Source organism: Panicum virgatum, chromosome 5N, assembly GCF_016808335.1.
Source record: "Panicum virgatum strain AP13 chromosome 5N, P.virgatum_v5, whole genome shotgun sequence".
Taxonomy (NCBI): Eukaryota; Viridiplantae; Streptophyta; class Magnoliopsida; order Poales; family Poaceae; genus Panicum; species Panicum virgatum.
The window spans coordinates 50,087,836-50,111,700 of NC_053149.1; the positions used below are offsets into that span (position 1 = coordinate 50,087,836).

The 23,865-nt window shown below is 44.6% G+C and overlaps 3 protein-coding genes across 3 annotated transcripts; 1 reads left to right on the plus strand and 2 right to left on the minus strand.

Moving 5' to 3' along the window:
- Window positions 1–7,140: 7,140 nt before the first annotated feature.
- On the plus strand, window positions 7,141–9,518 carry LOC120675208 (50S ribosomal protein L12, chloroplastic-like). Its single transcript, XM_039956317.1, has 2 exons — window positions 7,141–7,813; window positions 9,252–9,518. The coding sequence occupies exon 1, from the start codon at window positions 7,256–7,258 to the stop codon at window positions 7,805–7,807; it is 552 nt and encodes a 183-aa protein (XP_039812251.1). The 5' UTR covers window positions 7,141–7,255; the 3' UTR covers window positions 7,808–7,813; window positions 9,252–9,518.
- A 106-nt stretch (window positions 9,519–9,624) lies between these two features.
- Window positions 9,625–12,861, minus strand: LOC120675209 (iron-sulfur cluster assembly protein 1). The gene is made up of 3 exons (XM_039956318.1): window positions 12,416–12,861; window positions 10,873–10,927; window positions 9,625–10,120 (listed from the first exon to the last, which is right to left on the minus strand). The coding sequence occupies exons 1-3, from the start codon at window positions 12,729–12,731 to the stop codon at window positions 9,961–9,963; spliced, it is 531 nt and encodes a 176-aa protein (XP_039812252.1). The 5' UTR covers window positions 12,732–12,861; the 3' UTR covers window positions 9,625–9,960.
- Window positions 12,862–14,123: 1,262 nt separating this feature from the next.
- LOC120675207 (1,4-dihydroxy-2-naphthoyl-CoA synthase, peroxisomal-like) lies at window positions 14,124–16,998 on the minus strand. The gene is made up of 9 exons (XM_039956314.1): window positions 16,641–16,998; window positions 16,354–16,476; window positions 16,170–16,271; window positions 15,519–15,557; window positions 15,340–15,438; window positions 15,091–15,138; window positions 14,822–14,917; window positions 14,609–14,731; window positions 14,124–14,479 (listed from the first exon to the last, which is right to left on the minus strand). Exons 1-9 carry the CDS (start codon window positions 16,911–16,913, stop codon window positions 14,363–14,365), a joined length of 1,020 nt encoding a protein of 339 aa, XP_039812248.1. The 5' UTR covers window positions 16,914–16,998; the 3' UTR covers window positions 14,124–14,362.
- Window positions 16,999–23,865: the final 6,867 nt, after the last annotated feature.

Consider the following 23,865-nt stretch of genomic DNA (forward strand, 5'->3'; position numbering starts at 1 on the left):
TATCAAAGATCAAATCACATCCATGCTGCCCGGCCCTCCCCGTGTCCCCATGGCTAGGCGAGCTGCTTGGCTCCACGCCCTCAGCGACGACTTCTTCTCCTTTATAGCAGCCCGCCGCTGATGCCCTACGAGGCACGAGCTCGTGTGCATGTGCGCAGTGCGCGGGCGGGTGCCGTCTTGTAGTAGTAGCTCGCTCGATCACGGTGGTGATGCGCCGGTGACGAGGATGATGGACGAGACAGTTTCGCTTTTCTCCATCCCCTCGCTCGCTCTCTCCCAACCGAACCTCCTCACCTAATCGCTGCAACCAACCGCCCATTCAGGCCGAATCTCCTAGGGCCATGAGCCTACTACGAGGGCAGCAGCGGTTAATCTAATCACACAAAGGGCTTGCATTTTTTTAGTTTTCTTTTCCTTCTAAGATTAAATGTTATAAGAGGTTGTAAACAGACTAAATATTTATATAGAGGAGAGAGAAGATAAGTGTGAGAACAATTGGGTTGTAAGGGCAGTCCTAATGGACAGTTTCCATGGCCAGTTTCTAAGAGGAAAAGAGCACAATTGAGTATCTTCCCCAACCCATAATTTCTATAGCAGTTTTCATATATTGGGTAACTTGAATACACCAAAAAAAGGCGTGGATCAGCTGTGCATGCAACACAATGGCCTGGAACTGATTGCTAATTAGAGAGATGCCTGGCGTGGGGGGATTCACGGAGGCTAGCTGGCGGGAACTTGCAGGCTCGCGCGGGAAGGCGCAGCCGCGAGGCGCGCGTGCGGGAGAGAGCCAGGTGCAGAGGCGGATTTGGCGCTGCAGCTCACATAGGAACAGTGGATCCAAGGGGAGGACGGCGAAATAGCTAGTTTCTTCCCGTCTCGATTCCAGCTAGGACTCGGTTCCTTGAAGAAGAAACCATTTCTCTGTTTTCTACTCTCTCTCTCCATTAATTCTCTTACCACATCAGCAAAATGGTGAGCTGTCAATATATTTAAGAGAGATAGAAACTATAATTAATATCCCATTGTGACTGCCCTAAGCTTATAGTTAGTTTTAACACAAAAAATCAAGAATCTTTGTGTAGTTAAGTGGACCATATATTAATGACGAATGACTAGCTACTATACAAATAGAGTGGATTGACAAGTAGGTTGCAAATCAGCAGCCAGCTATATTAGGGCAGTCCCAACCCAGACTCTACCATAGAGTTTAAGCCTCCTATTTCTTATGTTTTGCTGATGTTGCAGTATATTTATGGAAGAGAGAGGGAGAGAAATCAAGACTCCAAGTCTTATTTAGACTCCAAGTCTTCACGTAAATCAAGAATGAATGTGAGAGAGACAAGTGGGCCATATAAACTAAAGTAACACACTTTGCATTGGGAAGTATAGTTTCTTGTGATGGAGTCTTTGAGACTTAGACTCTATGAGTGGAGTCTGCATTAGGACTGCCCTTGTTAACTTTGCTCTGAGCAATGAAATGATCCATGGGTTGGTTAACCGGACAGCAGAGCAGGAGGATCAGTAGCAAGCCAGATCCGAATCAGGTGACGAGCGACGGTGGCGGCACTGCCAGATAGCTCGACGCCGACGGGAACTGCAGGTCATGTGCGTGGCCCGCCGTTAAACTTTGGTCAAATGCTGTCCGGGCTGGCTGGCCTGGTAAACTACAGTGCACGGGGGCCTGCGTACACTGCACACACGGCCCTGCATTATTATGAGAGGTGTCGAGGACGATCTGCATTCTGCAGCAGAGCCATGCATGTGAGTCGTTTGGCCAGCTATAGCTACTAGGACTAGGAGAGGTGGGTTATTGCGAGTGACTCGTGATGGTTCAAGCTGTGAGTTGTGCTAGCTTGGTGCATGCTACGCGCCGTTCTGTCATTTTCCTCTCCGTCTTTTTTTCTTCGTACGCTTATCTGATCTACATGTCGATGTTATACATATACATACAGCTTTATAGTACGAGCAAAGATATGATAGTGTGATACTGCGTTGGTAGTAGTAGTACTGATGACCGGTCCATGTGATGAGATGCTTGTTTGTTTCCATCTATTCTATTCAATTCTACAAAAGAATCTCGCATGCATGGTATATTAAATGAAGTTTATTTGCAAAATCTTTTCAGAGATGAGTGTAACTTTTCGCGACGAATCTAATAACGGTAATTAATCGATAATTTGCTACAGTGATGCTACAGTAACCATCCTCTAATCGCGCGGCCAAGGGCCTCATTAGATTTTTTTAGGGTCACTAGCACGGGGTTCTGAAGTTAGTTTCATAAACTGACTTTATTTAACACCGTAATTAGCGATCAAAATATCACTATTCACTAGCACAACACAAACCCCGTGTTTGACTACACACGATCGATGGGAGTAGAAGCTAAGAGATGTAGATAAGCCTTGCTGTCTATCAGCTAACTTGTTGCTAAAGTTTCCTTGTGATGAATTGCTAAGAGATAGACGAGCCCTGCTGTCAATCAGCTCTGCACTCGTGCATCAGCAATTTTCTAATTGTTTTCTCAAACTGTGTGTAGGCCTCGCATTGCAAGAGCAAACCGCCTTAAAATCTCTCTCCCCCCTACATGCCTTGTTGATTAGTTGTATACAAGCAGTTAGCTGAAAAATAAACATCCAGGAGCCTCCGTGTTCAATTTATTGTTTCCTCCATTAATAATTTTATGTGAATTTTGAAGATGCGTTTACAAAGTTTCTTTGTTATTATGTGTACTAGTTTCTGAGCTTCAAAAATCCATCCACAAATTCTGTTCAGAAATCTTCACGCAAACTGATAGGCAAACTAACAGCTTCCTCACAAAAAGACAAAAACTAACAGCAATTAGACATTTCCCTTTTTGGTTGAGTTGAATTAACAACATTCTTATGTTTTTTTAGATAATGAATAACATTCTTATGTTAAATTACATAACTCAAAAGTAAGCTTTACTAATCTTGCTACCTTCCATGCATGGGCACGCAACTAATCTCTCGTTGCGTGTTTGAGTTCAGTACGCCTGCAAAAGACGAAAGGAATGCAAAAGGAAACTTCTCCTGTATTTAAAACTGATTATGATTAACTATTAAGTATCTTATTATCCGAGTGTACTTCATTATTGGATTATTGATATGATATATAGTCCGCCATTACTCATCTCGCAAAAAAAATTTATTAAGGATGAAATAGTATGAGTGCTGTCTATCATTCACTCCAAATTTTAAAAATGCAGTTCATTGTCATTCATCAGTTAGATGAGCTATCTGCGTCGATGACAGGAAACCACACAAATTAATAGAAACTGGTTAAAGAGAATCATACGATTTATTCATCACTAGCAGACATAGATACATGGATGACAGAAATACGAGAACAGGATAAAGGACACCTAATAATTATTAAATGATAGCACTAGGCGTAGCTAACAAGTGTGGACGTACATTATCACAATACATATAAACTTATATAAAAATGTAAAGGACCAATGCAAGTGCTAACATCGATCGATCTATTTCGAGAATCAAAGGTTAGTGCCCTCTCCCAATCTCTCTGTTCTGTTCATCTTTCTGATCAACAACCGCCAGGTCGATCGCAAACTAATATAACGGATCGGAATTAACATGTATATAGACTTTGCTTGATTAATATTCGGAAAGCAAGTGATCCGGATGCATGATGATGGAGTCTGTGTCTGTTATATCTAAACGACGAGGAGACAGCACGTACGTGTGCACCGACTCCACCTGGAGCGTGCCGTCTGTTGCGAGTACAGCCGAGTCACGGAGCCCAATTTTGTAATCGAGAGACGAGAGGGGACGGATCCATGCTTGTAAACAAGAACTGAAACGTACAAACCTGAGAACCAATGAGAGCGACATCGCAGCAAACGGACTAATCATCCAGCGGAAGAACGTCGCCATCACTACTTAGTACTTATGCATTGACCTGCTGGTCGTTCCCCAATCGGGAAAGCCGTTTTGGGGGTCTAAAAAATAACCGACGGGGCCGTTTATTGCCCCCCTTCGCTTTAGATTATGCCATTGGCTTTGTATGGTAGTGTAAGTATGTACTCCCTCCGACCTAATTTATTAGTTATTTTAATTTTTCTAGATATATAGATTTTGCTATACACCTAAACATAACATATATGTAGATGCATATCAAATTATATATCTAGAAATACCAAAATAACTAATAATGTGGAACGGAGGAATGCCAGAATAACTAATAATTTAGAATGGAGTGAGTAGTATACTGTTAATATGTGGCCCACAAACATCAACTACGTTTCTTTGGCCCCGTTTGGTTACCCTCTAGAATGCCTAGAACAAATTCTGACCACTAATTATAGTATCAAACAAAGTCAATTTACAAAATCAACTCTAGAACCCCCACGCTAGAAACCCTGAAGAATCTAATGAGGTCTTTGACCGTGTGATTAGAGGATGGTTACTGTAGCATCACGGTAGATAATCATTAATTAATTGCCGTCGTTAGATTCGTCGCGAAAAATTATACACATCTCTAAAATAATTTTGCAAATAGATTTTATTTAGCCCGCCATGCGTGCACTAGAATACCCGTTCGAGGAATCCTAGAACGGGAACCAAATAAGGGCCTTATAAAGTCCGGCTAGTGCAACAACAGAATAATAATTTCCCCTTGAATATAGAACAGGAAAACAGAGTTCGCTCAAGAAGAAGATGAGCACCCGAGTTCAAGCCCCAAAAGTGCACACCGCCAGATAAAGTACGATCTATGTTTATAGGAGTGATCGGCAAATACAACACCTTGGATATAACGAGGAAAACAATAAAAATGACTCGATCCAGCCAACAGATGACGATCTCATTTGCAATCCAGCCAACAGATGACGATCTCATTTGCACTATGACTAAGGCCATGTTTAGTTCCTAAAAATTTTCAAGATTCCCCGTTACATCAAATTTTTAGACATATGTATGGAGTATTAAATGTAGTTAAAGAAAAAAAAACTAATTACACAGTTTAGCTGTAAATGATAAGATGAATCTTTTGAGCCTAATTAATCCATAATTGGACACTAACTATCAAATACAAACGAAAATACTACAGTAGCCGAATCCAAAAAATTTCACCAACTAAACACACCCTAACAAAAATGTTTGGCATGAACTTCTTTGATAAAACCTTTGATATGCCGTTACCGCCACAAGCCCACAACGGTGTTGTATTGGGCTTGCGGCGGCGCCGCCGAATCTGCACAGCATGTGGCCCGGAGATGGGCCTGAGCAACCTCTCTGGCGGTCTGGCCCGACGCGAACAAGAACAGTGGGCACACCACATTCGGACCGTATCGAACCGAAAGGAATTGGAGCCTTTGGCGCGCGAAACGCGGTCTAGCAGGCGCTGGGCCTCCGAAGCCTAGTGAAATTGATTTCCAGCCCGCAAGGCCACCATTAAGATAAAAAAGAAGAAGTGGTTAACAGATAATAACTCTGCAGGATCCTCTAAAAAGAAAAAAAATCTAAAAGTAGTAGTTCGCGCGTGGATATTTATGTTACGGATAAAAGCACAATAGGAATCCGCGAGAGCCCGCGTCCGGATCATCCGAAAACGAGGAAGGGATTGCAGCAATTCGCGCATGTTCAGCGACGTTTCCGCGCAGCCGCGATTTCCGCGGACACAAATACTCACGATTGGAAGCATCGCCGGATCACAACAAAGAAGAAAGCAGAGATCCCAAGGGTCGAGATCATGGCGACAAAGACCAGCAGAGCCGGTGCGACGCCTGCTTCGACGGCATCGGCCTCTGGCAGGCCGCGTTCACGTCGGAGTGCGCCCACACTGCACGTTCCACCTCCGCTGCTTCTCCGGCAGCGTGTGCCCGGTCTGCGGCGCGCGGTGGCGCGACGAGGTCACCGTTACGCCGCCGTCGCCGCTCAACAACTCTTGCTCGCCGGCACAAGCACAACTGCCCGCGCTCTTGTTTACGCGGCCTGTGTCCTTTTCGGGGCCTACCGGCTTCAGTTTCGCCCCGTCCAGCCCCATCTCCATGCCACCACGGCTATGGTCGTCGGAGCCCCCCGTCCTTGCCTGAAAATCTCAGAATTGACCAACCGAGCAGCAATGTTTCGTCTTCAACTTTTTTTGAACATTTTTTACGCAAACCCAAAGATCATCTTCACACTGATGATGATTCGGCGTTTGTGCGAGCGCGGCACCGGGCCGGGCAGCACGGCGCTAGAGAGCCTCCAGCCTTTTTTTTTTTCTCGGGCAAACCTGACAGGGCCCGCGGGATCCGGTTCAGTCAGCAAGTAATTCCTTTTTCTTCAACACACGCATTGCGAAAGTTTGGAAGAACACAGATCACGAGGAACGAGACGATCCCCTTCTTCTTCTTCTTCTTCCAATTCCATACACGAAGTCCTCGCATTTGGAAAGGCTCGTGATGCCGCCGCCACCGCCATACATATACGAGCCCAAATGAGCACGGCGGAACCCAGATACGAGAGCCTCGGCAAGTCGTCATGGGCAACGACGCAGTAATCACGCTCCTGCTCGTCGGGGTGGTCCTGCTTGTGGTGCTGCTATGCTTGGTCCTCAGCTGCCGCCGCCGCCGCCGCGGGGACATCGAATGCGGCGGCGTGGAGCCGGGTCAACCCTGCAGGGGCGCGAGGCGACCCGGAGACGCGTGGTGGCACGCCTGGAGCGCTCCGCGCACCGGCGGCGACGGCGACGACGGGCACACGTGCTGCAGCAGCACCGACTCGGACCAGTCGCTGAGCACGGCGCAGCAGGTGTACGCGCCGACGAGCATGTACCTCCAGTCGCGTCTGCATTCTGTTGTTTAGAGTTAGACATTCCTGTAACTCTGAATCTCTGATCCATGGGCCACTGATCGTTTTTCGCAACGCGCCCTGCAACTTTGAAGGCAAACCTTTTCTTTTCGAACTTTTTTGTGCTGTTAAATTCATGAATTTGATCTTTTTTTTATTTCTCAAACTTAAGAGGATGATGTTTTACTGGAATTAAAATGGAATTCAGAGTTACCTTACCTCATCTGCTTTAAACCTTTTAAACAAATCCAGAGATGCAATCCCAATCTGCAGTTAGAAGAAGCGCAGGTGTTAGCCACTCGCACAGCAAGTATAAACCTATCCCCCATCTTATCGCAACGGCACACCCCCATCGCCTAATCTTCTTATCCCCCGCCTTCCTCCCGCCGCTGCTGCTCACTCCCGACCCGAGGCCCCGAGCTCCCCGGCAGCAAGTTCCCCCCATGGCGTCCACCACCCTCTCCTCCGCCTTCACCCTGCTCTCCCGTCCCTCCTCCTCCCCGTGCCCCTCCGCCTCGCTCCCGAGGTCCTCCATCGCCGTGCCGCACGGCCGCCGCGGCCGCCGCGCCGTCGCCGTCGCGTCCACCGCCACCGAGTCCCCCACGATTCTCGAGCTCGGGGACGCCATCGCCGGGCTTACGCTCGAGGAGGCCCGCAGCCTCGTCGACCACCTGCAGGAGCGCCTCGGCGTCACCGCCGCGGCCTTCGCGCCGGCCGCCGTCGTCGCGGCGCCCGGGGCTGGCGGCGCGGGGGCCGCCGAGGAGGAGGCCCCCGTCGAGAAGACCGAGTTCGACGTCGTCATCGATGAGGTGCCCAGCAGCGCGCGTATCGCCACCATCAAGGTCGTGCGCGCGCTCACCAGCCTAGCGCTCAAGGAGGCCAAGGACCTCATCGAGGGCCTCCCCAAGAAGCTCAAGGAGGGCGTCAGCAAGGACGAGGCCGAGGATGCCAAGAAGCAGCTCGAGGAGGTCGGCGCCAAGGTGTCCATCGTGTGACACTAGGTATACTAGGACTTTCTTTTTCTTCTCCACTTTCTTTTCTCTGCATCCCAATCTTTTGTACCCCCATTGTCCTTCACAAGGAATTGCTGTTTGATATGAGATTTTTGTATGCATGGATTCGCTAGTTCATATCTGCATCATGTCTCTACCTTGAGTTGACACTGAATGCGACATGCTCTAAACTTGTAATGTACATTGCGAGATGACACTGGCAGTTCATGATTGTGGACATTGTGCTTTCCTTGTATGAGAGTTTGTTCAGGAGCAATATTTGTAGTGGTTTGCATTGTGCTTGCAATTGGGCATTACAATTGTTATTAAGAAATGGAAGGGGGTTTTGATAGGAAATCATATTTACTGAATGTTAGTTCAAACATTTCCAGAGTAGTCTTTTGTAAATAGTGTATATCTCTTTATTGCTTCATGATCCTGTTTCAGACCATTCTATGAAATTTCTTCTACTTTACTCACATATTTATATGATATCTAATTGATTCCAATCAGATATTAGTTCCGTGTTTAGTTAAGCATATATCTGCATACTGAATTGGGGAAACTATTTGTCAGATCAGTTATCCTTAGTTGGTAATGTCCTGAAAATCTCCAGACATCTGGTCAAAAGTACCTCTTCCTGTCCTTCATTTTCACGGTGGAAGCGAATTATCCATCACTTCATTTGAGAAGAATGTAATATTCACCATGACATATAATGCCAGCTATTTAGAATGTAAGCCGTATCTTTGCTGTCACCTCAGAGTGGACACCTAATAGTTCTTTTTTATTTAGTGTAAATCTATAATCTTGTGATGAACTGATGATGCAGCATTCAGCTTTTTCCTTCAATTGAAGAGTTAACAAAATAACTTTCTGTTTTTGTTGGCTTGCTTGTTCTCTGAATTTCTTTTTTACATTTTGAGGGTTGTTTTGGCAGAGCTTCATGAATTTTGAAGATTATTTTCTGCTTATTTCATTGTTACTTAGGCAAATATTAGTTTTCCATTCCCATGTCATGATTCATTACCTGTGGCACAATGTTCTTGTCAGCATTCTTGAATTAGCTCAGTTCATTACTTCATTAACATATTTATCTTAATGCTTTGTCATTTGTCAGGTTCTATATTTTCTAATCTTAATCTTTATGTATGCATTTAATTTGCTTCATGGGGAAATTAGATTTATTATAATGTTATCCTTCCAGCAGTAGTACCCGTACAGCATGCATCTATAATATCACTCTGGGTTGACATGTACACAATTTGGAAATGCTTCTGCGTGGTAAATATTGCAATCTCCAAGTGAAAATGTTTATACAGTTGAAAGATGAGCTGTGCTATACAAAGTACAATATATGTGCAGAGCGGATGTATTGAAGCTGGACTTTCAACACTAAACCTTTTGATTACTAATCTGATCACATTATTTTTTCTTATTTTTGCAGAGCGTATATGAGTAAACCCCTTTTTGCATTTGACATGGCGTGTATCATCAGTTGGAGAATAATGTACTTTCCAGATGCATATATCTACATAGGGAGCTGAACGGTGGAGTTAGTTGTGGAAATTATTTGTTGTAATCCTATATTATTTCGAGAGTTCTATTTGTCGAAGCTGTTAATGGTTGCGGGATACCTTACATTGTTGTATTTTCTATGATCATTAGTCTTCAAGTTGTATTTGCATCAAAACGGCTATGGCTACAGCCAAAATCTTTGCCATGGTATCTGTTCAGGTTGTCTGCAGCGAGCAGCCCGAGCATACTTCGGATTTGCCTATACCGGCAAATTACACCTTTTATTTGGTCGTAATATTCGAATTTCCGACGAGCAAAGGCATCGTCGAAGTGCGAATTTCCTTTAGAAGTGCATCGACGAGCAAGTTGTATTGTACATAACTAACGTACAGCCAAACAGCACTTCTAGACACAGCTCTTGTACATGAACATACTCTTTTCTAAGATGGCAGCAGATTTATTTGAAATTGTCCCTCTCCGTACCCGAGTTATGATACATGCTGCAGTACCAGAGTTTGTGAACATTGCACATAATCCCCCACCTTACGGCCAGTAGCATTTATCTTTGCAGATGCATGATGGTGGATTCGGGAATCAAAATATGCAAGTGCCGTGTCTTCATGGCAGAAACTTCACGTTCATGCTTCAGCAGCCTTCTCCGAAGGGCTGTCTTCGCCCTTTTGCCCCATCTTCGCCTTCTTGGCTTCGTAGTCCTTCACAGCAGCCTTAATCGCATCCTCTGCAAGCATGCTGCAGTGGAGCTTTACTGGTGGAAGCGACAAGTGCTTTGCAATCTCACTGAAAAGCAGAACAGCAGAGTCAATTATGGTAATGTGGAATTTTCGAAAGATTCTGATAGTAACGACAACAACCTCAACTGCATTGTGACAGACAACAGCAGCACCACCAACAGTGCAGGTGGAAAACAAACAAAAAGATTTATCTTATTTCTAAAGAAAGCAGCAAATAAGACCATAAGTGGCATCTTTCCTCTAAAAAACCCAGCACACATATTTAATTACGAACACAAAAAGTCAAACAAAAACCAAGTAGAAAGTCAAGTCCCTGGTTACAGGCAGGTTTTTGATTCACCGACTCAAGCAAGCTCATATTGCTATAAACTAGCACATCATATCACAGATCTGCCACTCCAAAAGACAAGGAGAAAAACTAAAATGATTATCCCTGCCAAATAAAGAAAGGCCATATTTGTAGCAATATACAGACCCCACACAAACTAGAATGTAACATCATTAAGGATACATTCATCATGCAATTGACAGAATATTTTTCTAATAATTAAAAATCCAACGGAAAAAAATAAAAGGAGCCATGAGCCCATGACAATCAGTAGTGAATAGTCTCTTTTCTGATACAAACTCCCGGAATTCTCACACTGGTATTCACATTATAAAGAACAGAATGATGTTTGCAAAGGAACACACAAGCAGCAAGTGCATTAGAAAGTGAAATTGGAACATTTAGGTTGATTAAAACGTGAACAATATAAGCACAATGAAGACAATGGAAAAGGAAGATGGATAACTTACGTGTTCTTGATAGTCAAAACTTCATCCATTGGTTTTCCCTTCACCCATTCAGTAGCTACAAGGAGAAAGATTGCGAACAATACTGATAAGCATGTTGTAAGGAAATAGAACTAGAAAACTACGAGCAAACACTCAAGCACTCAAAATAACATTACTTTGGGCAGCAAGATGGTGTTAAGATAGGTTCCGAAATTTTGAGAAAACTAAGAGCAAACAGTCAAAGCGCTTTGGGAGTAATGATTCAGGAACGGTTATAGCTTCTAAGATACAAGCAACCAGTGGTTACACTGTTGCATCCAAGGTGATCTCTGGCATCGTTTAATACAATAACAAAAAAAAATGTAAACATAAACCATATTTAAACCACCTCACATCACGCAAGTATGATTATATTCCAGTCACTTGGGATAAAGCTCATGTTTAAGTTGGCAACTAGGCTCCCATGAACCATGGCTGTTGGCTTACAAGACACACAGCACAAGCAATTCATAACATTTTCATGCATAACAGCCATACAGGAGATTATATATAGTGAACATGCATCCGAACAAGGATGCTTAAAAGCAGCCCTGATCCATCTGGTATTTCATTGTTTGTACCTTTCCAGTTTTTAACGGCCTGAGCACGTACTACAGTTTTTCCAGTTGCAAACTATCATAAGTGCTAGTTCAATCAAAACTAAGGCATGATCATCCCAACTTGGTTTCAGCATTTAATAAAAATTCTCAAGATCACAACTATGTGAATCTATAAAGATAATGGTACCAACAGGAATAAGAAACTTTCTAATTACAGCTCATCATTTTTCCTATAAGAGGTAACTTTCAAAGCCTTCAGTATCGTTCTCCTTAAAAAATAAAGCCCACGCTGGACAATACAACAAAAAGAAAAGGAAAAACAGAGTATCATAATGGAATACTCAGCATAAGCATTTGAGCCCTAAACCAGCAAAATTGATATATTAAATTAAATCTGGGACTAAGCATAGAATGAGTATGAAACTGCAACTCGCTACAAAACTTCTTTGTCTTACAGTTAGTATACCTAAAATATGGATGCATCACACATATGAAATACAACACAACTAGCCAATTAGGTTAGCACAGCGCCAAAAACAGGCAAAATGAAAGGAGGACTGTAATGATCACAATAACAATGAAATGTAGCAGTTCAGTTGTTATATCTCTATAAATCAAATTAAATATATCTCTTCCAGCACATTTTCTCCCTCAGATGGTCCCTCGAAAATGACCTATTGTCTAAAAATCGTGGCACAAATAATTCAATTGTAAAAAAGTCTACCCCAATACTTCTAGCTGAAATTCATCATCCTCTACAAATGACCACCACAATCAGAATAACAACATCGGAATAGTCGGAGAAAAAAATTGATGCTGCAATTCAATTCACAAAAATTACAAGCTCCAAGGAGTCTCCCTCTAAAATCTGGCAGGACAGAGTATTAGACCTTCACCGGAATCAGTAAGTCACCAAGGGAAAGCCAGGAACTCGGGGATATCGTGCTCGGGCTGAGGAGGCTCACCCACGGATGAGGACGCTATGGCGGAGCCGCAGCCGAAGGTCTTGAAGCAGGCGTCGACGATCTTGCCGGAGTCCTCGTCGACGCGGATCTGCATCTTCATGACGTCGCCGCAGGCCGGCGCGCCGACCAGCCCGGTGCCGACGTTGGGGTCGTCCTTGTCGAACGACCCCACGTTCCTAGGGTTGTTGTAGTGGTCCACCACCCGCTCGTGGTACGCCCTCGCCCCCGCCGCGGCCGGGCCCGCCTCGCCGGCGGCGCCAAAGCCGAGCCGCCGGAGCCCCGGGGCGAGGAGCCGCCTGCCTCCCGCGCGCAGCATCGCCCACGATCCTGGAGCTGCCTCCGGATTCTTCTGGTCTTTCCGGTTTCCGAATTGGAGGAATCCTTTTCTATTCTCCGCGTTCGCTCAGGATTGTGGTGGCTGTGGTTTCTATTTGTTGTGCGGTGCGGCGGTGAGGAGGCGGCGGGGATCCGGTGCGGCAAGGCTGGCGTAGGGTGTGCCTGAGATGCGCACGTGGCGCGACGGCGCGAATATTGGTGGAGTGAATCGTTGTGCCGTGTGCTGGATCGTGCAGGGATCGGGTCCCGCTGAGGAGAATGGGGATTTGGGGACGCAACGAGATTCGGAACGAGAGAAGAGGCCAGAGGCAAGAGGGGAAAGGGGATAAGCGTTAGAAGGTTTCCTTTTCGACGGGGGCTGTCACTTCTCCCATGGGCCATGGGAATTCTCAAATCAGCAAACGAAACTCAAGTTGAACCAGCTGTCTGCCTAACAAAGAAGAAAGATCTTCTTCCTCCCGATATTTCCAGAGCAACAGTTGAGGGAGGGTGAAAAAGAATCTCTTTGATCCGGCGCCAAGATCCTTCGTTCCCCCTCCACTCCGGCGACCGTAGCGGCGTTGGAGGGGATGGGGAACAGGGATTTAGATGGCCGTTGTATATAGCTACTAATCTAGGCTCCTTACGGCTCGGTGGCGGGCGGTTGGTGGAGGCGGCGCCGCCCTTAGAGAATAAGATTCGCTAGCCCCTTCTCCACCTCGCCGATGTGCTTGCTAGCAGCGGTGAAGGGCTGGTGTCCTGCTTCCTCGCCGGATCTGGAGTTTCCCTAGAAGCTCAAGATCTTGTTGGTGAGTTATTTTGTCCCTCTGTCTTCTTCGGCGACAGCACTGGCGTCGGTGTCTTCTCCGTGGAGGATCCAGGGAGGTATGCGTACCACTTTCTTGAGGAATCGGGGAAGTGGTTTACTTGCAACTGTTTGGGCGGGCTGTCCCTTTCGGTTGATTTGTCGTTCGGTGTGTTGGGGTGGCCGGCGGTGCTTGTGGCATCATATCCCAAGTTAATCGGCGACGAGGTGGCCAATGGTCACCTTCTTCTGCTCGAGCGTTCAACGTTCCTACAGCATGTCGATGTGCTCGATGTGCTACTCGATGAGGCAGTCAAAAACTTCGTTTCTTCGCCGGGAAAGGCTTCGGCTTCAAGCTGCATCCTGGACGCGTTCCTCTTCCAATCTTCAGAGTGGCGGAGGCTCGTCGGGAGGCTGCTCTGGGCGCCGGAGACGAAGGCGACCGGGGACCCTTGCTTGGGCTGTATTGTAATTTTCTTGTTTTCCAAGGGTGCCTTTGCAAAAGTTGCAATGTAAACCTTTTATATGTGAAATGCAATTCCGGTTTCTAAAAAAACAAAGAAGAAAAAGAAACCGGCAAAGGAAAAGAAAGCTGAATCAAATGCGCAGAGATTTATTATAATCGATCTGAATGTCCAGATGAATTACATTTCTTTCTCGCGTATGCAAATAGCTTCACAAAGAATGGGTAACATCCGTCGATAGTATCATAGTATTTACTAAACATAGTGATGTACGCTATGCGGGGCTGACAATTAGTATTTAGGACTGTACCTCTTTTACAGGGAAAAAAATTTACTAGACCACGATAGCATCAAAGTGAAGCTTCAAGGTTTCCGTGGGAACTTGGAGAAATCCGGGCGCCGCCTCTCCATGTACGCGTTCTTCCCTTCCTTTGCCTCTTCCGTGCCGTAGAATATCAGCGTGGCATTACCGCCAAGCTCCTGCAGCACAAGCTTGATCAGTAATTACAAATACGGAGACAGAAGCATCCAGTTGAATATATTGAGCTAACTTCGGAGCTTGGGTTCCGGAAATTATTCAGGAAAGGGTATTGTTTTGGCAAATTATACCTGAAGACCTGCATGGCCGTCATCTGCTGCGTTGAGTGCAGATTTCAGAACTCGAATGGCCATGGGGCTGTTCCTTAAGATTTGCCGGCACCATTTCACGGTTTCTCGCTCCAATTCAGCAAGCTAAATGTGCAAGGCATATATTGTCAGTGCATCAGCAAGAATGCAACATCATATTAGCTTAGTTTCAGCAATTAAATTTGCAGCACTCACCGGCACTACAGTGTTCACAAGTCCCATTTTGTCAGCTTCATCAGCGGTGTAGAACCGTGACAGAAACCACATCTCACGCGCTCTCTTCGGTCCAACCTGTCCATAGGAGAAAGAATTGAAGTAGGAATAGGACGCCATTTAATGTCTTTTAGGTATGTTAATAATATGAAATGGAATACACTCTCATACTTGATGAGTAATGTGTTGTTCAGATTGAAGTCTTTTGAGTATATTCTAGAAACCAATAGTAGAACAGTAAGATAACTCACCAATCGGGACATTATTGAAGATCCATAGCCAGCATCAAAGCTTCCAACCTGTCATATAGATTACGAGGGGGTGTTAAAATAAACTAAATTGTTTACAATTCCAATAGAAGAATGGAAAAGTGTTATTAATTTAACAGAGAAACTGATTAAGATTTTAGGTATTTCGCATTTAATGAACAGATACAAATGGTATGCTTTTCAGTCCGCGTCCATAGACAGGAAGATGCAAGTTTTAGACCAGAAAATCACCTTGGGTCCTGTCTGCCCAAATATTGCGTTGTCTGCTGCGATTGTTATGTCACACACCATATGCAAAACATGCCCACCACCAACAGCATAACCAGCAACCTGGTAGTAAATCACAGAAAATAAGTCTATAGGATGATGCAAGCAAAATAGGAAAAGGGGAATGATAGTGATGATCATACCATGGCAATAACAGGCTTTGGAAGACGGCGGATTTGCACCTGAAGAAATGATTCATTGGTTTTCACAGTATTAACAATGGTTTATAATGTCTTACAAACAAAGTTTTAATCATTTTCTACTGTGTAACATACTAAATACTAGTAAGCGCCAACAGGACACACAAAATCTTAAGCCGCACATCTTTACCTATTTCTGGATCATCATTTATATAATGAGAACCAAACAACAACACTACAATGTAACCTAAACGGACTGGAATATAATTTCAACGTGAAAACATAATAAAAATCCGTGTTGAAGAAAACTCATCACATAAAAAAAAAAGTCTTGGTCGTCGGAGCCTTTGACATAGCAATGCCCGGGCATATTTGGTAGTCAACAATCAACATATACTCGCATTAATCAGGAGCTCTAGTCAAACTGTCAAAGTACTATGTCATCGTCACATTTTGAGTTGAAGCTGAACGATGTAGGTCAGTTCAACAAATCACCTACAAGTGGGTAGAGTACCTACATTGTGTGTTTGTGTGTAAATAAACCATTGATCGAAGACGTGCACAATTTGAACATAATTGTTTTAAAAAATCAGCACAAGATGGTCATCGTACGATACTGGGTAAATTATTTTGAGTAATGCGTCTAACGCTGACCTGGAGGTCCAGAACGTTGAGGCGGCCAAAGCTATCGAAGTCAACATATCCATCAGAATCTCTTAACGCCTGGTCACCACCGCTACAGAAGGCCTTAGTTCCCTGGTCAGCCAAAACATCAAAAACAATCTTATCTCCTCATCCAACCCGGACACTAGGAAGAGAGGATGATGAAATCGCTTACCTTCCCTGTTAGAATGATGACTCCAATCGAACTGTCGTCTCTGGCATCGTTGAACGCGCGCATGAGCTCCTTCACGGTCAACGGGCGGAACGCGTTCCTCCTATCCGGGCGGTTTATGGTGATCTGCGACAGAAATTAGTGTTGGACAACCACGAAATGGAGGAGTAGGAAGAGGAAAACTGCAAACGAGATCCAGGCAAGGCAATCCAGCGGCCGCGCTTTCGCTAGGAACCCAGAATTTCACAAGGACGTCGTCAACCGATGGGTGGGAAAGAATAACTCGTCACCTTGGCGATGCCCTCATTGACGGCCTTCTCGTAGATGATGTCGACGAACTCCTTGCCGGACTCGTCCGTCGCCGCGCGCCATTCCGGGGGCTCCGCCGACACCTCGCCGTGCACGCGCCTGTAGCTGTCCCCCGCGGGCGACGACGAGGAGGATGACGAGGACGCCGCGGTGGGAGCAGGCACGAGCGGGGGCGCGGCGGCGTGCGTGACCGGGAACGACGACGGCGCGAGGTGGGCGGCGACGCGGGCGAGCCTCCTCTCCGCGGCGTCCATGGCGAGAGCAGAGAGCGTAGGCGTCGCTCGGATTGTGGTGTGCGTGGGCGTGGAGCGCGTGGCGTGGTCGGTTTTGGCTTGGATTTGGGTGCGGCTTTGGCGCTTTGCTGGGTTCTGTCTGGATGAGGTTGTGGGAAGGGCCGAAGGGCAATTTCCTTAGCGCGCGTGCGCTACTAGCATGTCCCGGGGAACAGTTCCCAATAAATCTAGTTTTCTAGTTCTGCGTCACGTGACTCTGTAATTAACTACTTCGAGTGATGATCTCCTCACATCATCGCTTTCTTGCTTATTATTTTTCACCCTTTTTTCTTAGTTTTAGTGTTGTGTGTATAAATTTTTTTTACGAAACACAGTATAGATGCAGACTTACATATATGTATAGTCGTATACTCGTCCAATAAATACACGCACGCAATCTTACTTCTATAAGCACATCCGAGAGACTGAGCCAGCAAATCTCAAGACCGACGAAGTCACTACAGACATCTGGTTGTCAATGGATGCATCCCCTACCACTGAAAGAAAATATCAGTATTCCTAAAATAAATATAGAAAAATACGAGCACATATGCTAAGTTGAGGATTCGGATTTTGGATGGATACATTCCACCACAAACAACCTTACAAGCTGAGCTACAATCAATTCATGTGCATATAGGATTATGGCGGGCTCAAAATTCTTTTATATACTTTCAATCAAAGTTTTTTTTATATATTATTGAAAGTTTTAGGGTTCTTTCTTGAAAGCTTTCAACATACATGTCTAAAGATTTATCCAATATATGTTGTCCAGTTCTTTTAAGTGTTGGTTAAAGTTTTAGAATTCACGTTTGAAAGTTTTCAACATATGGGGTCAAAGTTTTACCTGATATTAGTATTCATGTACATTTTGTTATGTAGCATTAAAAGTCAAAAGTTTCTCAATTTCAATTACAAAGTCTCCTACATATACCTTGAAGGTAGGGAATACTTTATTTTAATTAGCACATTTCAAATATTTTATCCTTAAATAGGAAGGTTTGAAATATGTAACATGAAAGTTCAGGGTATAAACTATTTGGTATGTGGTTTGAAAGTTTCACAAAATCATGTGTAAAGTTTTGAATATGTCATTCAAAAGTTAATAAAATTTACATTCAACAATTCCTTTTGGTCATTGAGTTTTTTTAGTTGTTAGCTTTCAGTTGTAATTATACTATCTAGGCCTACAGAGGAATTTCTTTTTAATTTTAACCCTTTTTAATCTAAAATTTTAATAATAATCTGTCTGGATCTAAATTTTCAAAAACTAGCCCTTTTGGTCACGCCAAAACTCGTGGCGCGACTCACTGAAGGGTCGCGCCACATGCTATGGCGCGACCAACCTGCCACGCTGGCAGCTCAGCTGACCTGGCAAGGCTGAGTCGCGCCACATGCTTTGGCGTGACTCTTCAGTGAGTCGTGCCATGCGGTGCGGCGCGACTCTTGAAGGAGTCGTGCCGTCTGGCGTGGCGCGACTCTTTAGGGAGTCGCGTCGTGCGGCGTGGCGCGACTCAACTAATGGTCAGTGACGATTCGCCCACCCGTACTGAATGAAGACTCGGTTGCAACAGTAGATGCTGTTTCAGGCAATACATCACGGGCCATACCAGCTAGAATTAGATATTTTTGTGCATGCATCTTCTACCAGTGTAACATGTCAAATCTATCATTATCACACAGGAATAAATTGCCATACGAGTGAACTTTTTCTCACCTTGCAATCTCACCTTCTTGAGCAGAAGAATTAAAAGACTCCCATTTCAAATGAGATGAGTATCCGTTGTACAAATTTCTTATAGTTGTACCTACTTAATCAATATGAAAACTAGTTATGTCTCCAAAAGCCTTGTTTAATCGAAACTCAACAAATCCAAACTTGAATCGAGGATGAGATTTTACAATATTTCTCAAATTTCGTCTTCATTTCTGTGTATTGCTTAGTGTGCATTTTAGTTCATGTCTCATACACAGGGTAGATTTCCTTGACATCAAAAATTGTTTTGTACATTCAATTTTTGTCCATGGTTTGATCTGCACAGATTACATGTATAGATTTAGTGGTAAAGAGGTTAGCAAACTGCTCTACAGAAGCCAGTACGAGTGGGCAAAATATGTGGACTTAAAATTTCAATTATCTTTAAATCCGTCTAACAACAAACGCTTTCTCCATATCTCAGTTACCAATGGAGGCGAAGGTTCAAATGACCACGATGGCCTGCTAACTCAGTCGGTAATGTAACATTACGACATCTCCAATAAGCGAAAAGCATATTACGCATTCAATATTTTTCAAGATATTTTGCCATCTGTACAATGAAGGTAATTGTTCTTAAGAAATGCAGAAATTCAGGTGGTACTTCGACATAATTGAATGATTTTTTTCTTAGAAAGTTTCTCTTCTAAAAAGTGGTGTTCACGAGCAGGCTAAATTTGATTTTTCACCATAAATTATGTTAAGTGATGGTTTAATATGCTTGCAAAAATGTCCACTATAGATAGAAAACTAGAGCCAGTTATCATTCTTCTTAGTTTCCCCTTCCAGCATATAGGTTGAGAGCCACTAGCAGTTTTTCTTCAATGTGATTAGCCAAATGAATTTGGGCATCATGATTATCTTTAACATGTCAAGTGTGTTTTGGTCATAAAATTTTGTTTTGGCGATTCTATTGGTTACCAGAGAAACTTATGATTTGATAATGAACATGAAGTTTGCAGAAAGGGAAAGAAAAAGAGGTCACGGCCTACGGTCCACGCGCCGCTACACATGCGATTTCAACGTAAGCCTGACCAGGACCTCCACTGCGCATCGCATCTGGTTATCATGAGCTTACTTGTTATATGTCAGTAGTTCTTAGATCCTGTGATTGCTGCGGCTCTAAGTTTGAGTCTCTAATTCTCCAATATCTTTGATCATTTGGCAGCAACGAACACTGCCTTGTTGCCCAGCTGTCGATGTTTTACCGTCGGGTTCTCCGAGGGGTTTCCCAAGGAGAGTGATTATGAGTAGGGACTTGCCGAGATCAGAACACGATGGTGCAAGGAACACAAGAATTTAGACAGGTTCAGGCCGCCGGAGCGTAATACCATACGTCATGTGTGGTGGTTTGTATTTCCTTAGGTGTTGTTCGATGTGTCTCGTCCCTTTTGAGGGAGTCCTTGATCGCCCTTATATAATCCGGGGGAACAGGGTTACATGGAAAGTCCTAGTCGAGTTCTGTTAGGATTCTAGTTCGAGGGGTTTGACTGGTTTCCGAGTACGCCGACTAGTTCTACTCCTATTCAGGTAGATACAAAAAAGATAGGGCATATCCATGTTGAAAGGCCCTTGTTTGGTTTTGGTAATTGAGTGACAACTTAGGTGGACTAATAAGTGTTTATGTTGAGATACACAGGAAATTAGTCCACACAAAGACACTAGTATGAGCAACATGTGCCATGGTGGAGAAATGGCTAAGGGATTGATGCTATGCTCATATAGTGTGATCGAGGAGCTCATTGCATATGAGACATGACATGGAGTCATGTGACCAAAGTGGAGAAGATCAAGACAATGCTTGGCTTTATGGACCGGTTGCAATGGAGAAGGGCAAGTCAAGGCTTTGAAGCGATGGACCGCGAGGCGGTGAAGCTTGGGCAAGATTTGGCGCCAATGGACCGAGGCAACGGTGAAGAGCGAGTAAGGTCAAGATCGATGGACCAAAGAGGTCATGTGATGATATGGAGTGGATCATATCATTCAAGGAAGATCAAGCCAAGTGTTGACTCATGAAGATGATCAAAAGGCTTGATGGAGTTTGGTGCTTGTGTGGCATCAATATTTGGAAAGATGAAATGGAATGCGCAAGGCAAAGGTATGACTTGTAGGGCATTTCATTTCACCGGTCAAAGGTTGTGTAGAGAAGTGCATGACCGGATTTAGGATAGATGGCCGTACTATCAAGAGGGGCAAACTTGTTTGCATATCGGTCATCTAGTGCCACTTGAGCGATCTAACATTGCGATGTTGCTAGGATCGAGTGGCGTGGTGAGATCAAGTGAAAATCCTTTGAAAATGATTGTGAAATGCTAACACACATGCACATGGTGTTGTTCACGTGGTGGTGTTGGCACATGTGCAAAGGAGAAAGAGTTGGAGTTGATGTTGATCAACTTTGGGAAGCAAGAAAGGTTTTTCGGTTTTCTCCGGAAATTAGGTTGTCCCTTGGAGTGGAATACTGCTTTGATCCATTGTGTTTTGGATCAAGTATTCAGTTGGGTTGTGTAGCCCTCTGAATTAGCTTTCCATAGAGTCCAAGATCACCTAATTTGGACTTTGGAGCTAAGAGTTATGGCCGTTTTACCGAGGTACATTTCTGCTGGAAATAGACCTGCGGACGGTCCGCTAGACCTGCGGACGGTCCGCCCTTGAGTGGCGGACGGTCCGCCGTTATCTCGGTTGAGCTCAAACAGAACCGTTTTTGGCTCTGTGGGTGGTCCAAAATGACCTGCGGACCGTCCGGTCCATGGGGGCGGACGGTCCGCCTTTAAAAGCTGAAACGGGCGCAGAAACTTGGTTGTTCTGTCTTGGGTGCCCAAAATGACCTACGGACCGTCCGGTCCTTGGGGGCGGACGGTCCGCCTCCTACTGAAATTTCTGGGACAGAAACACTGCGGTTTCTGTGTGTGCTCACGTTTTGAACTGCGGATAGTCCGCCACTGGGAGCGGACAGTCCGCCGGTAACTTCCAGATTTAGTCAGAGACGTTTGCAAATCGGTTGGTTCGAAGTTTTGAACCGCGGACAGTCCGCCCCAGGGGCGCGGACAGTCCGCCCGGGGCTCTAACGGTCGACTCTGACACATAATCATTGCAGTTCTAGCCGTTGGTTTTAAATGGCGGACGGTCCGGTTTTTGTGAGGCGGACAGTCCGCGAAAACTCAGTTTTCACGGGATTTGAGTGTAACGGCTAGTTTGGGGCCTCCCTCTATAAATAGATGGTGTGGCCGGCCATTTGTGAGTGCTGAGCACTTTGGGGACTTAGTGTCCATGTGTGAGAGTGCTTGAGAGCCCTCTACTCACTCTAACTTGATAGTATTCATCCGATCGAGTGAGAGAGCGATTCTAGTGCGATTGCTTTGAGAGATTGCATCGAGTGGCACTAGGTGATCGTGTTGCAAGCCGGTGTGCTTGTTACTCTTGGAGGTTGCCACCTCCTAGACGGCTTGGTGGCAAGAGACTCCGTTGAAGCCCGCAAGAAGTTTGTGCGGTGCTCCGGAGAAGAGTTTGTGAGGGGTATTGTGCTCACCCCGCGGGAGCCGCGAAGAGCAACTCTAGTTGAGCGAGACGTGAAAAGCAACAAGTGGTCCGGCCGGATCATGTGCTAGAGCTCGGTGTGAGCACTCCACGTGGGAGAGTGTGACTTGAGAGTCACCACTAGCAAGAGGATCGGCGGCAACCTTGGAGCTTGTCTCAACGGGGATTAGCTTGGTGGCAACCAAGTGAACCTCGGGATAAAAATCACCGTGTCAACTTTGTCTACTCTTCTCGGTGGTTTGCTTTCTCCAAATCACAAGCATTGTATTTACATTGTTCTATATCTTGTGCTTGTGTAGTTGCTCTCTAGTGATTAGTTAGCTTGTTTAGCTTGCTAATCAACTTCTTGCTTGTGTAGCTAGAAGTAGAGATCCTAGTGTATCTAGTTAGCTTGTGTAGCTTAATTAGTTGCTCTTGCTTAGATTGTGTAACTAAGCAAGTTGAGCTCTTGGATTTGGATTGTGTATCCTTGTCCTTGAGCATCTAGTGAGCTTAGGTTGGCTTTGTGCTTTTGCTCATTAGAATTGTGTAGGAGCTCCCGCGGTTTGTGAAGTACTAGTGCTTAGGCTTGTGTGTCTTGGCATTAGATTTATTAAGAGAGCTCTTACTAGCTTGGCACTCCATTTGCTTTGTGTAGGATCTTTTTGGAGGTGCCTTAGAGTTATAGTTAGAGGGGTGTAGTCTTGGCTAAGCGAATAGTTTCAATTCCGCATAAGTTTCGGTTAGCCGGCGCAATTAGTTTTAGAAAGGACTATTCACCCCCCCTCTAGTCCGCCATCTCGACCCTACAAGTGGTATCAAAGCCGAGGTCTCTCATTTGTGGTCCTTACCGACTCGAGAGGATGGCGACTTATGGGTTAGATGTTGAGTGTCCACACATTTTTGATGGCACACACTTTACATGGTGGAAAACTTGGATGATATGCAATTTTGAATTTATTTGCCCTCAAATGTGGTGGATGGTGGATGTAGGATTTTCTCATGTGTTAGATGAAGGAAATCTAACTCCAACACAAGAGAAATGCCTAGATCTAGATATCCAAGCTACTAACATTTTATTTAGATCTTTGCATAATTGTATACTTGATGAGATCATGGATATGAAAACCGCACACGAGATTTGGAGTTATCTCAATAAGAAATATGGGGCGGCCTCCAATGATGATGATGATTTTAAGGCCAAGGAAGAAGTGCATAAGGATGGTGAGCATATTCACGACATGGTACTTGTGGAAGATTGCTCCACCTCATGGTCAAGTGATGATGATGATGATGATAATGATCTAACTACAACAAGCTCACTTGATATAATTGATGGTGATAATTCAAGTGTTGCAAATGATGATCCTATTCCAAGCACACTTGTTAATAAAGGTGGTTCATGCATGGATGATATTTATACTTCAAGCTCATCTCCATCATCACATTGCTTCATGTCACAAGGTGACACAAAGGTATCAAATTGTAATATGATTGATCCTAATTCATATGATGAGCTCTTGAATAGATATGCTAGCATGACTAAATTATTTGAGGAAGTGTTAGCCAAAACAATCAAATTTGAAAAAGAAAACTCTTTTCTCAAAGACACATGTGAACAACAAAAGCATCTACTTTATGTCATAAGTTGTTCACATGAGG